The 14,125-nt window shown below is 42.2% G+C and overlaps 1 protein-coding gene across 9 annotated transcripts in view; it reads right to left on the bottom strand.

The window, feature by feature from the left end:
- Positions 1–14,125, bottom strand: part of LOC123993159 (protein furry homolog) — a 208,333-nt gene that overhangs the window by 149,438 nt on the left and 44,770 nt on the right. For all 9 annotated transcript variants that reach the window (XR_006831382.1, XR_006831384.1, XR_006831383.1 and 6 more), the window contains exon 2: positions 12,334–12,533. Coding sequence is in view for 6 of the 9 variants with exons in the window: in XM_046295005.1 (XP_046150961.1) it covers positions 12,334–12,533 (200 nt within the window). In the remaining 3 variants the exon portion in view is untranslated. The remainder of the gene's footprint in view (positions 1–12,333; positions 12,534–14,125) is intronic.

The raw sequence follows: 14,125 nt of genomic DNA, 5'->3' as shown, positions 1-14,125 counted from the left end.
CAGCCTAGCCTGTGACATACAGCTTGTGTGTCCCTATTTCATATATTATGAGTCCTGGTCAAAAAGTAGTACACTACAGTAGTAAACCATAAGAATCAGGTGAAATTTGGGACACATTTTTCAGTGCATAATTGATGAAAGACTTTCATGCACTATGCTCTATCTAGATAGAGTTCAAGGTGTTGGTGGAGGGTCAATCCAACATTATTATTCTCAAACAGTAGCAATGTGGAGACACACAGATCATCACATTCAATACTACTCATTTACATTGATAAACAGCGCACTCCACTTGAAGTGAATTAGATTATAATAATCAAGTGGCTAAAGTGATCCAATTTCCTGCATGGATGTAATCTCTCTAAGAGCAGTGTATGTATAGGAAGAGGACATACAGTATCGTATCGGGGGTTTGTCATTGGCTAACCAATAGTCCTGTTGGAAGGTGAACCTTTGCCCCAGTCTGAGGTCCTGAGCGCTCTGGAGCAGGGTTTCATCAAGGATATCTCTGTACTTTGCTCACTTCATCTTTCCCTCTATCCTGACTAGTCTCCCAGTCCCTGCCACTGAAAAACATCCCCATAGCATGATGCTGCCACCCCCATGCTTCCCCGTAGGGATGGTGCCAGGTTTCCTCCAGACATGAAGCTTGACATTCAGGCCAAAGAATCTTGTTTCTCATGGTCTTAGAGTCCTTTTGCTGCCTTTTGGCTCGAAGTGGGCTGTTATGTCCCTTTTACTGACAAGTGGCTTTCGTCTGGCCACTCTACCATAAATCCTTGATTGGTGGAGTGCTGCAGAGATGGTTGTCCTTCTGGAAGGTTCTCCAATCTCCACAGAGGAACTCTGGAGCTCTGTCAAAGTGACCATCTGGTTCTTGGTCACCTCCCTGACCAAGGCCCTTCTCCGATTCCTGAGTTTAGCCGGGCGGCCAGCTACAAGAAGAGTCTTGGTGGTTCCAAACTTCTTCCATTTAAGAATGATAGAGGCCAATGCGTTCTTGGGGACCTTTAATGCTGCAGACATTTTTTGGTACCCTTCCCCAGATCTGTGCCTCGACACAATCGTGTCTCGGAGCTCTACGAATAATTCCTTCAACCTCATGGCTTGGTTTTGGCACTGATATGCAATGTCAACTGTGGGACCTTATATAGACAAGTGTGTGCCTTTCCAAATAATGTCCAATCAATTCAATTTACCACAGGTGGACTCCAATCAAGTTGTAGAAACATCTCAAGGATGATCTATGGAAGCAGGATGCACCTGAGCTCAGTTTCGAGTCTCATAGAAAAGGGTCTGAATACTTATGTCATTAAGGTATTTCTGTTTTTTATTTACAAAAATAATCTAAAGACCTGTTTTTGCTTTGTCATTATGGAGTATTGTGTGCTTATTGATGAGTTAAAACATGTATTTAATACATTTTAGAATAAGGCTGTAATGTACATTTTCAGTAGTTATACATTCTACAGTAATTTGTTGCAAAGTTTCAAGTGCATGTTTGATGTGGTGGCTGTGCTTGTTGTTAGTGCAGAGCAACGTTGGTTAGTTTAGTTTAGTTTGGCAGTTTAGTTTGGCAGCGATTACAGCCTCCAATCTTCTTGGGTATGACGCTACAAGCTTGGCCCACCTGTATATGGGGATTTTCTCCTATTCTTCTCTGCAGATCCTCTCAAGCTCTATCAGGTTTGTTGAGGAAAGTCAATGCACAGCTATTTTCAGGTCTCTCCAGAGATGTTCGATCGGGTTCAAGTCCGGACTCTGGCTGGGTCACACAAAGACATTCAGAGACTTGTCCCGAAGCCACTCCTGCATTGTCTTGGCTGTGTGCTTAGTGTTGTTGTCCTGTTGGAAGGTGAACCTTCGCCCCAGTCTGAGGTCCTGAGCACTCTGGAGCAGGTTTTCTACAAAGATCTTTCAGGAACTTTTCCCCATTCATCGTTCCCTCGATCCTGACTTGTCTCCCAGTCCCCGCTGGTGAAAAACATCCCCACAGCATGATTCTGCCACCAACATTTTAGAATAAGGCTGTAACGTAACAACGTGGAAAATGTTGAGGGGTCTGAATACTTTCCGAAGGCACTGTACATTAACATTTTAATAAATAAATACACACAAATGTAATGACAGAAACAATACAACTAAAGAATAATAATGTGTGGGTGTGTTAGAGAGTGTGTGTTAGAGAGTGTGTGTTAGAGAGTGTGTGTTAGAGAGTGTGTGTTAGAGTGTGTGTGTTAGAGTGTGTGTGTTAGAGAGTGTGTGTTAGAGAGTGTGTGTTAGAGAGTGTGTGTTTGTGTGCGCATCTATCAGTTATACATACTTGTCAGTAGATTCACACAAAAAGTAGGTCACATGGGGGAGAGCCGTTGTGCCGTGAGGTGTTTCTTTATTTGTGTTTTGAAACCCGGTTTGTTGTTCACTTGCGATATATGGAATGGAGTTCCATGCAATCATGGCTCTTTATAATACTGTATGTTTCCTTGAATTTGTTCTGGACCTGGGGACTGTAAAAGACCACTGCTGGCACGTCTGGTGGGGTAAATGTGTGTGTCAGTGCTGTGTGTAAGTCGACTATGCAAACTATTTAGAATTTTAAACACATTAATGTTTCTTATAAAAACAAGAAGCGATGCAGTCAGTCTAGTATTGATTTTAGCCCTCTGGTAACAGTGAAGAGCTAAATGTGCTTCTCTGTTCTGGGTCAGCTGCAGCTTAACTAAGTCCCTCTTTGCAGCACCTGACCATATGACTGGACCATAATCAAGATAAGATAAAACTAGAGCCTGTAGGACTTGCTTCGTGGAGTGTGGTGTCAAAAGAGCAGAGCAGACCAGACCTCTCCCCATCTTTACAACCATTAAATTAATATGTTTTGACCATGACAGTTTACATTTTAAGGTAACAGCAAGTAATTTAGTCTCTTCAACTTGCTCAACAGCCACACAATTCAATACCAGATTCTTCTGAGGTCTAGAACTTAGGAATTAATTTGACTAACTGTGGTTGCTGACACGTATACACACTGTAGGGTCGACTCATTAGCATACATAGACACACAGGCCATGCGGTACACTACACTTTACATGTTTGTCAATAGAGAAGCTTCCATTAAACAAAACCTTCTCTGTTCTATTAGATAAATAATTCTGAATCCACTATATGGCAGAGGTTGAAAATCCAATTTCAACAACAGGTTATGGTCAATAATGTCAAAGGCTGCACTGAAGTCAAACAGTACAGCTCCCACAATCTTCTTATTATCCATTTCTTTCAACCAATCATCAGTCATTTGTGTCAGTGTCATGTTGAGTGCCCTTCTCTATAAGCATGCTGAAAGTCTGTTGTTAATTTGTTTACAGAGAAATAGCATTGTATATAGTCAAACACAATTTTTTCCAAAGGTTTGCTAAGAGTCGGCAGCAAGCTGATTGGTTGGTTGTAAGAACCAGTAAAGGGTGCTTTACCACTCTTGGGTAGCGGAATGACTTTGGCTTCCCTCCAGGTCTGAGTACAAAATTTTTCTCCAAACTCAGATTAAAGATACGACAATAGGAGTGGCAATATAGTCCACTACCATATTCAGTAGCTTTTCATCCAATACCAGGTGGCTTCTCATTATTGCTGGACAACAATAATTTATCCACCTCACCCACACTAACTTTACAAAATGTAAAATTACAACACTTTCTCTTCATTATTAGGTATTTTATGCTTGCTAAATTTGCTTACTTTGACAATGTAAGTCATTAAAGTAATTGGCAACATCAAAAGGTTTTGCGATAAATGAGCCATTGGATTCCATGAAAGATGGAGTTGAATTAAGTCTTTCTGCCCATAATTTCATTTTTAAAGTATTTCAAACCTTTGTTCCATCATACTTTATGTGGATAAAATATTCAAGGGTCACTTCCAGACCCAATTTATACTACTATTAAAATGTGACCTGTATCAAGATCCGAGAAACAGATAACAGAAAGTCCATGTTAATACCAAATGTAAATGGGGTCTCCCTCAGTTCCCCTAGGGTTTTGGAGTGGTATACATCTCAGTGTATAGGTGGTGACTGGTCAGTGCAGGGTGAAGTTTCCTCTGCGTCTCAGTGCTAGAGGTGTCACTACAGAGCCTGGTTCGATTCCAGGTATGTATCACAACTGGCCGTGATTGGGAGTCCTATAGAGCGGTGCACAATTGGCCCAGTGTCGTCCGGGTTATGGTTTGGCTGGGATAAGCCTTCATTGTAAATAATCATTTGTTCTTAACTGACTTGCCTAGTTAAATAAAATAAAAACCTTAGCCATTAATGGGGAAAATGCCAAACTGAACACAGATCAGTGTCTCGGGGCAACTTTACCCTACACCCTCAGGATGGTGCAAAGTTAAAGACGTCAAGATAGAAATGTACTGTGTAGAATAAGTATGATTGTCTGTCATGTAGAATATGACATTTTATTCATTACATTTCGATCTGCAAGTTACTACTCTTTTGAACGCTGGTCTAATATATATTTTATGCACCAATGCATGATAACCTGACAAAATCCTTAACTTTGATTTCTATATATAGTATCATAACATGTCTTAAGAAAAATATAGTTATAATGTATCCTGATTAACCAGACATAGGCCTACTTACTGAACATAAAGATGCTTAAGAAGTTTCTTACGACTTTCCTTCAGAGTCTTTTTTAAAAGAGTTTCTTAATAAGAGTGAACACGTCAGGGATGTGAACACCGGTCATGTACATAGAGTTTGTCTTGGTAAACATCCTGTAGTAACAGGATCCTCCACTGACTAAACCTGAAACCTGAACCTGCAGCTACTGTCACTCCCACCTGCTCCAGTCCTTCCCTTCCATAAGAGGGATCAATGTTGTGAAATGTTAGTCAGCAGGGTCAGTTGTCCAATGACACGACAAACTGTAGGAGATTTCACTTTTATCCTCACCATCTGTCACTCTCTGACTGGTTTCACCTGTTCCTGTTATTGTCTCCATCCCCTCCAGGTGTCGCTTATTCTCCACAGTGTATTTATCCCTGTGTTTCCTGTCTCTCTGTGCCAGTTCGTCTTGTATGTTTCCAAGTCAACCATCGTTTTCCCCGTTCTCCTTTTTCTAGTCCTCCCGGTTTTGACACTTGCCTGTTTCTGGACTTTGTACCCGCCTGCCTGACCATTCTGCCTGCCGTGACCACGAGCATGTCTGCCACTCTGTACCTCCTGGACTCTCATCTAGTTTGACCTTTTGCCTGTCCACGATCATTCTCTTGCCTACTCTTTTGGATAAACATTGTACGACTCCAACCATCTGCCTCTTGTGTCTGCATCTGGGCCTCGCCTTGTGCCTTGATTACCATCCAGGACCCCTAAAGCGTCTCAGAGTAGAAATGCTAATCTTAGATCAGACCCCCCCATCCTATTTATTATAAAAAGCTAAACTGATCCTAGATCGGCACTCTTTTGATGAATACAGGACCACATGCGTAACCCCCAGTGAATACTTTTTTTAATGAGTTTAAGCTATACACATATCAATAGTAATGTAATCAATATTTTTGTTATATTTTTTTTAAGGATTAGAAATGTAAGCATTATTGATTAAGTATTGTACATAATTATGTAGAGCCGTAATATCAGGGAATCCCAGGTGAAGCACATACAGTAGCTCTACAATTCCTACTGTATCCCAGGGCTATTCCTCTGTAGTTGTGGTAATGTGGTGTGAAAGGGAATGCCTTAGCCGCTGTACTTCCTTATCCAGTCCCATAATGTTTTGACTTGTAGCAGAGCCTATCTCTAAAGACTCATGTTGAGCGGGTTGAGAGCTTCAAGTTCCTCTGTGTCGATATCACTAAGGATCTATCATGGTCCAAACTCACCAACAATAGTCGTGAAGAGGGCATGACAACACCTCAACATCGCAGTGATAGCTGTGCCACTAGATATTCTGTGTTCGAGTCCAGGCTTTGTCGCAGCCGGCTGCGTCCAGGAGACCCATGGGGCGGAGCACAATTGGCCCAGCGTCATCCGGGTTAGGGGAGGGTTTGGACGCCAGGGATGTCCTTGTCCCATCGCACACTAGCAACTCCAATGGTGGGCCGGGCGAAGTGCACGCTGATACGGTTGCCAGGTGTATGGTGTTTCCTCCGACACATTTGGGTGGCTGGCTCCTGGGTTAAGTGGGCATTGTGTCAAGAAGCAGTGCGGCTTGGTTGGGATGTGTTTCGGAGGATGCACAGTTCTCGACCTTTGCCTTTCCCGTGTCTGAGAGTCGGGAGTTGCAGCGATGGGACAAGACTGTAACTACCAATTGGATACCATAAAACCGGGGAGAAAAAGGGGTTTCAAAAATATATATATATAAAATAAATAAAGTTCTAAGGCTGCACCACTGAGAGCATCTACACTGGCTGCATCACTGATTTATATGGCAAGGACCGAAGGGTGTTACAGAGGGTAGTACATCAATTGGGCCGAGGTTCCTGCCATCTAGGACCTATATACCAGTGTCTGAGGAAGGCCCTAACACTTTACTCCAGCCACCCAAGTCATAGACTACCGTACATAAAGCGATACTAATGCACCAGGTCTGCAACCAACAGGACCCTGAACAGCTTCTACCCTCAAGCCATAAAACAGCTAAATAAGTTAGTTAAATAGTTAACCACATAGCTACCCGGACTATCTGCATTGACCGTTTTTGCACTAACTTGTTTGACTCATCATAAACAATGCTACTGTTTACTATCTGTCACTTTATTACTAGTTATATGTACATACAGTGTATTTACATCAATGATTATGTTATTCACACATGAAGTATACAGTGCCTTGTAAAAGTATTCATCCTCCTTGGTGTTTTTCCTATTTTGTTGCATTTCATGTAATGGACATACACAAAAATGTCCAAATTGGTGAAGTGAAATGAAAAAAAAGACTTGTTTAAAAAAAATCTAAAAAATATGTGCATATGTATTCACCCCCTTTGCTATGAAGCCCCTAAACTTCAGAAGTCACATAATTAGTTAAATAAAGTCCACCTGTGTGCAATCTAAGTGTCACATGATCTCAGTATATATACAACTGTTCTGAAAGGCCCCAGAGTCTGCAACACCACAAAGCAAGGGGCACCATGAAGCCCAAGGAAATCTCCAAACAGGTCAGGGACAAAGTTGTGGAGAATTACAGATCAGGGTAGGGTTCTAAAAACATATCTGAACCTTTGAACATCCCACAGAGCACCATTAAATCCATTATTAAACATTTGAAAGAATATGACACCACAACAAACCTGCCAAGAGAGGGCTGCCCACCAAAACTCACAGACCAGGCAAGGAGGGCGTTGATCAGAGGCAACAAAGAGACCAAAGATAACCCTGAAGGAGCTGCAAAGCGCCACAGCGGAGATTGGAGTATCTGTCCATAGGACCACTTTAAGTCATTCACTCTCCAGAGCTGGGCTTTACGGAAGAGTGCCCAGAAAAAATCCATTATTTAAAGAAAAAAATAAGTAAACATGTTTGGTGTTTGCCAAAAGACATGTGGGAGACTCCCCAAACATACGGAAGAAGGTACTCTGGTCAGATAAGACTAAAATTGAGCTTATTGGCCAACAAGGAAAATGCTGTCTGGCGCAAACCCAACACCTCTCATCACCCCGAGAAAACCATCATCGGCAGGGACTGGGAAACTGGTCAAAATTGAAGGAATGATGGATGGCTCTAAATACAGGGACATTCTTGAGTGAAACCTGTTTCAGTCTTCAAGAGATTTGAGACTGGGACGGAGGTTCACCTTCCAGTAGGGCAATGACCCTAAGCATACTCTAAAGCAACACTTGAGTGGTTTAAGGGGAAATATTTAAATGTCTTGGAATGGCTTAGTCAAGGCCCAGAGCTCAATCCAATTGAGAATCTGTGGTATGACTTAAAGATTGCTGTACATCAGTGGAACCCATACAACTTGAAGGAGCTGGAGCAGTTTTTCCTTGAAGAATGGACAAAAATCCCAGTGGCCAGGCCAGATGTGCCAAGCTTACAGAGACATACTCCAAGAGACTTGCAGCTGTAATTGCTGCAAAAAGTGTCTCTACAAAGTATTGACTTTGAGGAGATGAATAGTTACACACGGTCAAGTGTATAGTTTTCTGTCTTATTTCTTGTTTGTTTCACAAAAACTATTTTGCATCTTCAAAGTGGTAGGCATGTTGTGTAAATCAAATGATTACAAACCCCCACAAAATCTATTTTAATTCCAGGTTGTAAGTCAACAAAATAGGAAAAATACCTAGGGGAGTGAATACTTTCGCAAGCCACTGTATGCTTGAACAATCTAAATCAATATTACCCTAAAACCAGTCAGTGTGCTACCCAGCATGCAACATTCTCTATGTCTCCAGGCACTTGACCTTCCTCTGACCTAGGGTCATGACCTCACTTTCCCCCATGCCACCGAGGAACTCCCTGGATCCTGAAACTGCTCCGCTTATATTTGTATTAATATTTTTTATTCAGGGCAAACCCATTGAAACCAGGGTCTCATTCATAAGAGTGCCCTACAGCAACACAATAATCAAATACAATATAAAAGAAAACAGCAATTAATACAATGTCAAATAAAAATACAGCACAAAATGTAAGAAAAGCGGTTACATTCTTCAGTTACGAGGTCCACAATCAACACTTTAATTTCCAAAGCAGCACCAGAACATCCAATTGTAATGAGTTTCGTAAATTGTTCCAGCAGCGAGGTGCATTAAAACTAAAGTGGATTTACCTAATTCGGTGGAGACCTGAGTAACCTCAAGAGTTAACCAACCCTGTGGACGGGTTTGGTAACTCATGTTTTTATACTTCAACAATGAAGTTACGTAAGTCGGAAGCTTGAGTAGTAGAACTTTGTAAACAAAAGAGGAATAGTGAAGTGATCTACGGGACTGAAATGAGGACCAGCCAACCTATTGATACAAGATGCAGTGATGAGTATTAAAACCGTGACCTGTGATAAAGCGAAGGGAACTAAGGTAGATGACGTCCACAGGCTTAAGAGTAGTGTCTGCTGCATTCTGATAAATGGTGTCACTATAGTCAAGAACTGGCAGGAAAGTTGACTGCACAATCTGTTTCCTGCTGTTTAGGGTGAGGCAAGATCTATTTCTAAATCTTAGCTTTTAACTAGCTTATCAGTATGTTTGTTAAATGTTAAATCCTTGCCAATCCAAATGCCCAGATATAAGAACCCAATGGAAGGGAGAACCATTCAATTATTAAATATTGAAGTCCATTGGAAACATTTTTGCGAGAATTAGAGAACAACATACAGTAGTAGTCAAAAGTTGACACACTTACTCATTCCAGGGATTTTTTAAATTTTTAAAACTATTTTCTACATTGTAGAATAAGTGAATAGATTGAAACTATGGAATCATGTAGTAACCAAAAAAGTAGACTTGATGACAGCTTTGCGCACACTCTTGGCATTCTCTCAACCAGCTTCATGAGGTAGTCACCTGGAATGCATTTCAATTAATAGGTGTGCTTTCTTAAAAGTTATTTGTGGAATTTCTTTCCTTCTTAATGCGTTTGAGCAAATCAGTTGTGTTGTGACAAGGTAGGGGTGGTATACAGAAGATATCCATATTTGGTAAAAGACCAAGTCCATATTATGGCAAGAACAGCTCAAATAAGCAAAGAAAAACGACAGTCCATCATTACTTTAAGACATGAAGGTCAGTCAATGCGGAAAATTTCAAGAACTTTAACGTTTCTTCAAGCGCAGTCGCAAAAACCAACAAATGCTTTGATGAAACTGGCTCTCATAAGGACCGCCACAGGAAAGAAAGACCCAGAGTTACCTCTGCTGCAGAGGATAAGTTCATTAGAGTTAACTGCACCTCAGATTGCAGCCCAAATAAATGCTTCACAGAGTTCAAGTAACAGACACATCTCAACATCGACTGTTCAGGGGAGATTGTGTGAATCAGACCTTCATGATCGAATTGCTACAAAGATACCACTACTAAAGGAAACCAATGAGAAGAAGAGACTTGCTTGGGCAAAGAAACACGAGCAATGGACATTAGAGCGGCAGAGTAGGTGAACGGATGATCTCCACATGAGTGGTTCCCACCGTGAAGCATGGAGGAGGAGGTGTGATGGTGTTGGGGTGCTTTGCTGGTGACACTGTTCTTGATTTATTTAGAATTCAAGGCACACTTAACCAGTATGGCTACCGAAGCCTTCTGCAGTGATATGCCATCCCATCTGGTTTGTGTTTAGTGGGACTATTATTTATATTTCAACAAGACAATTAACCAAAAAATAACTCCAGGCTGTGCAAGGGCTATTTGACCAAGAAAGAGAGTGATGGAGTGCTGCATCAGATGACCTGGCCTCCACAATCACCCAACCTCAACCCAATTGAGATGGTTTGGGATGCGTTGGATAGCAGAGTGAAGATAAAGCAGCCAACAAGTGCTCAGCATATGTTGGAACTGCTTTATTTAGAATTTTTATTTATTTAACCTTTATTTAACTAGGCAAGTCAGTTAAGAACAAATTCTTATTTACAATGACAGCCTACCCCGGCCGCCCTATGGGACTCCCAATCCCAATATGATGCAGCCTGACTCTTGGAAAAGCATTCCTCATGAAGTTGGTTGAGAGAATGCCAAGAGCGTGCAAAGCTGTCATCAAGGCAAAGGTTGGCTACTTTGAAGAACCTCAAATATAAATAATTGAAAGATTAGTGGAATCTGTGTGGGTTGCTGGACAGGTAGGATGACTGACAGTGAAGGTGAACAGGTGGTCATGTGTCAGGTGACAGAGGAATGTATGAGACTGAGGCAGGAATTCCTTTAACCATAAAGTGGTATATTTACTGAGTAGTCTGTGGTGGATTCATGGACGCACAGAACTTCTGGATCAGATGGATTTAGGGAAGAGAAAGCAGCGAGATCAGGCGATGGCAATTTCCTCCTTTTATGGAGTTGAGATCTGTAGGACATTTCCACCTGACCTAATTAAAGCGCCCCTGGCCCAGCTGAGTAAATGGCAATGAATTAAAGGAGTATTCCACCAACTCCATGGGCCTTTTCTACAATAATATTTTGATTTGTTTAACACTTTTTTGGTTACTACATGATTCCATATGTGTTATTTCATAGTTGATGTCTCTGCTATTATTCTACAATGTAGAACATTGTGGTCCTTCTGTAGCTCAGTTGGTAGAGCATGGCGCTTGTAACGCCAGGGTAGTGGGTTCGATCCCCGGGACCACCCATACGTAGAATGTATGCACACATGACTGTAAGTCGCTTTGGATAAAAGCGTCTGCTAAATGGCATATATTATTATTTATTATTATTATTAAAAAATAAAGAAAACCCCTTGATGTGTGCAAGACAAAGGAGCTGATCGTGGACTAAAGGAAAAGGAGGTCCGAACGGGCCCCCATTAACATCAAAGGGACAGAAGTGGAGCAGGTCGAGAGTTTCAAGTTCCTTGGTATTCACATCCCCAACAAACTATCATGGTTCAAACACACCAAGACAGTTGTGAAGCGGGTACGACAACACCTTTTCCCCCTCGGAATGCTGAAAAGATTTGGCATGGGTCCCCAGATCCTCATAAAGTTCTACATCATCGAGAGCATCCTGACTGGTTGCATCACCGCTAGGTATAGCAACTGCTCAGCATCCGACCGTAAGGCACTACAGAGAGTGGTGCGTACGGCCCAGTATATCACTGGGGCCAAGCTTTCTAATATCCAGGACTGATATACTAGGCAGTGTCTGAGGAAGGCCCAAAGAATTGTCTGTTCTCTTTGCTACCGCACAGCAAGCGGTACCAGAGTGCCAAGTCTAGGACCAAAAGGCACATTAACAGCTTCTATCCCCAAGCCATAAGACTGCTGAACAACTGAACTAATTAAATGGCCACCCAGGCTATTGACATTGACACCCAAGCACATTGACTTGTGTACAGTACCCCCTGTATATAGCCTCTTTATTGTTATTTACATTTCTTGTTTAACTTTTTGAAAAAATACTTTTATTTATTTAGTTAATATTTTATGAACTGCATTGTTGGTTAAAAGGGCTTGAAGTGAGCATTTCACAGTACGGTTGTATTCGGCGCATGTGACAAATAAAATGTGATTTGATTTGAATTAGAAGGTGTTTCCAAACTTTTGTAAGGCAACAAAGTTAGACTGTAGCTTTAACAGCACCTGGTTTACAGCTGTGGCATATGGACGGACAGATGGACACAGACAGACACGGATGGACAGATGGACAGACAAACAGATAGATATACAGGGCAAACAGGTTGACTCACCAGCGGCTCGGCCATGATGATACGTATCTTGCGCTCGGACAGCGTGGTGAAGTTTACGAACAGGCTCTTGAGGACATACTCCCCAGGCCGGCTCTCCGGGTCGATGCTAATGGGCATCATGGCTGGAGGACCCTTGTCTCCTTGGGGACTCAGCACTGGAGGGATGGGTGGCTTACTGTATCCGGTTCCCACTGGAGACGCTGGGGACACACCACAACACACAGGTTAGGAAATTACGTACATTTGACATATTCTACCTGTAATTGTGTAAGAGCAGCAATGTACTGTTGCTAGTAGTGTACTCCGTCGTTTAGGACGTTTTAGTCAGGTTGTTTAGTTAACTTTTATGTTTTATTTGATTTTTAATTCAATTTTTTTCAATTTCTTTTATTTTTTATTGAATATTAAAACATCCATTCTACAGTACTTGCAGTGAAGCCACTCAACATTTACATTACATTCAGTCATCTAACTTTTATTTATCTGTTATTTTATCAGGTAAGTTGACTGTGAACACGTTCTCATTTGCAGCAACGACCTGGGGAATAGTTACAGGGGAGAGGAGGGGGATGAATGAGTTAATTGTAAACTGGGGATTATTAGGTGACCGTGATGGTTTGAGGGTCAGATTGGGAATTTAGCCAGGACACTGGGGTTAACACCCTTACTCTTACGATAAGTGCCATGTGATCTTTAATGATCTCAGAGAGTCAGGACACCCGTTTAACGTCCCATTCGAAAGACGGCACCCTACACAGGGCAATGTCCCCAATCACTGCCCTGGAGCATTGGGATAATATTTTTAGACCAGAGGAAAGAGTGCCTCCTACTGGCCCTCCAACACCACCTCCAGCAGCATCTGGTCTCTCATCCAGGTACTGACCAGGACCAACCCTGCTTAGCTTCAGAAGCAAGCCAGCAGTGGTATGCAGGGCAGTATGCTGCTGGCTAACAGACTCCCATACAGAGCGACCCACAGAAGCAACCAGGGTCAATGCCACCAGCCCAAGATACCAACCGCCATGCCACAAGCCCTCCGAAGTCCCCCTCCCCACAGTTCCCCGAGAGCTGCACCTCAACCATTCAAGACCCCCCCCCCCCCCCCCCCCCGAGTCACCGTCCCACCAGCATTGCAACAACAACCAACTAAATGACGAAAAGAGAAAAACAAATGAAAACAGAAAACAATGCAAAAACATAAGACAGCAAGGACAACAAAAATAATAACAGCAAAGCCCAACTGAATACATTCGAGTGTATGGCACTATTTACATGTGTGTATGTACAGTATGTGTGTGTGTCCGTGTATGTGCACAAGTGTGAGTTTAAATGCGAGTGTCTGTATATGCATGTTGTGACGGCCCTGAATTTTTCTGAACCGTCTCAGTGCAGCTCCTTCCAATAGGGCGCTTTCCCTTTAATTCCCAATTAAATAGCCAGTATCAGCTGCGCAAAAGTGGGGGTTGTGATGGAGACGTGACTGAGGATGTGTTCAACCCTCAGTTCCCAAAGCTTCTCTATTCCGTTGTTTTGTTGCCGTTAAACGTGTGTTTTGTTGCCTAATAGAGTTTACCCAGGATCGGATCCACTCTTTGCGTCCCTGGACTACACCTCCTCCGTTCTTCGTGGCCTTTCTCCGCGGGAGATCTATTGGCGGATTGGATTGTCTGACTGACCGACTGATTACCACCTTTTTGTATACGGTATTTCATTTGTTTTGATGTGATGTATACTGTGATTTATGTAGTTGTAGTTGAGGACTTATTAAGAGTGATACGCTTTAAAGTTCTGT

Source organism: Oncorhynchus gorbuscha, linkage group LG13, assembly GCF_021184085.1.
Source record: "Oncorhynchus gorbuscha isolate QuinsamMale2020 ecotype Even-year linkage group LG13, OgorEven_v1.0, whole genome shotgun sequence".
Classification (NCBI taxonomy): Eukaryota; Metazoa; Chordata; class Actinopteri; order Salmoniformes; family Salmonidae; genus Oncorhynchus; species Oncorhynchus gorbuscha.
The sequence above is the reverse complement of the archived record's forward strand: the minus strand, read 5'-3'. Positions and strand labels throughout refer to the sequence as shown.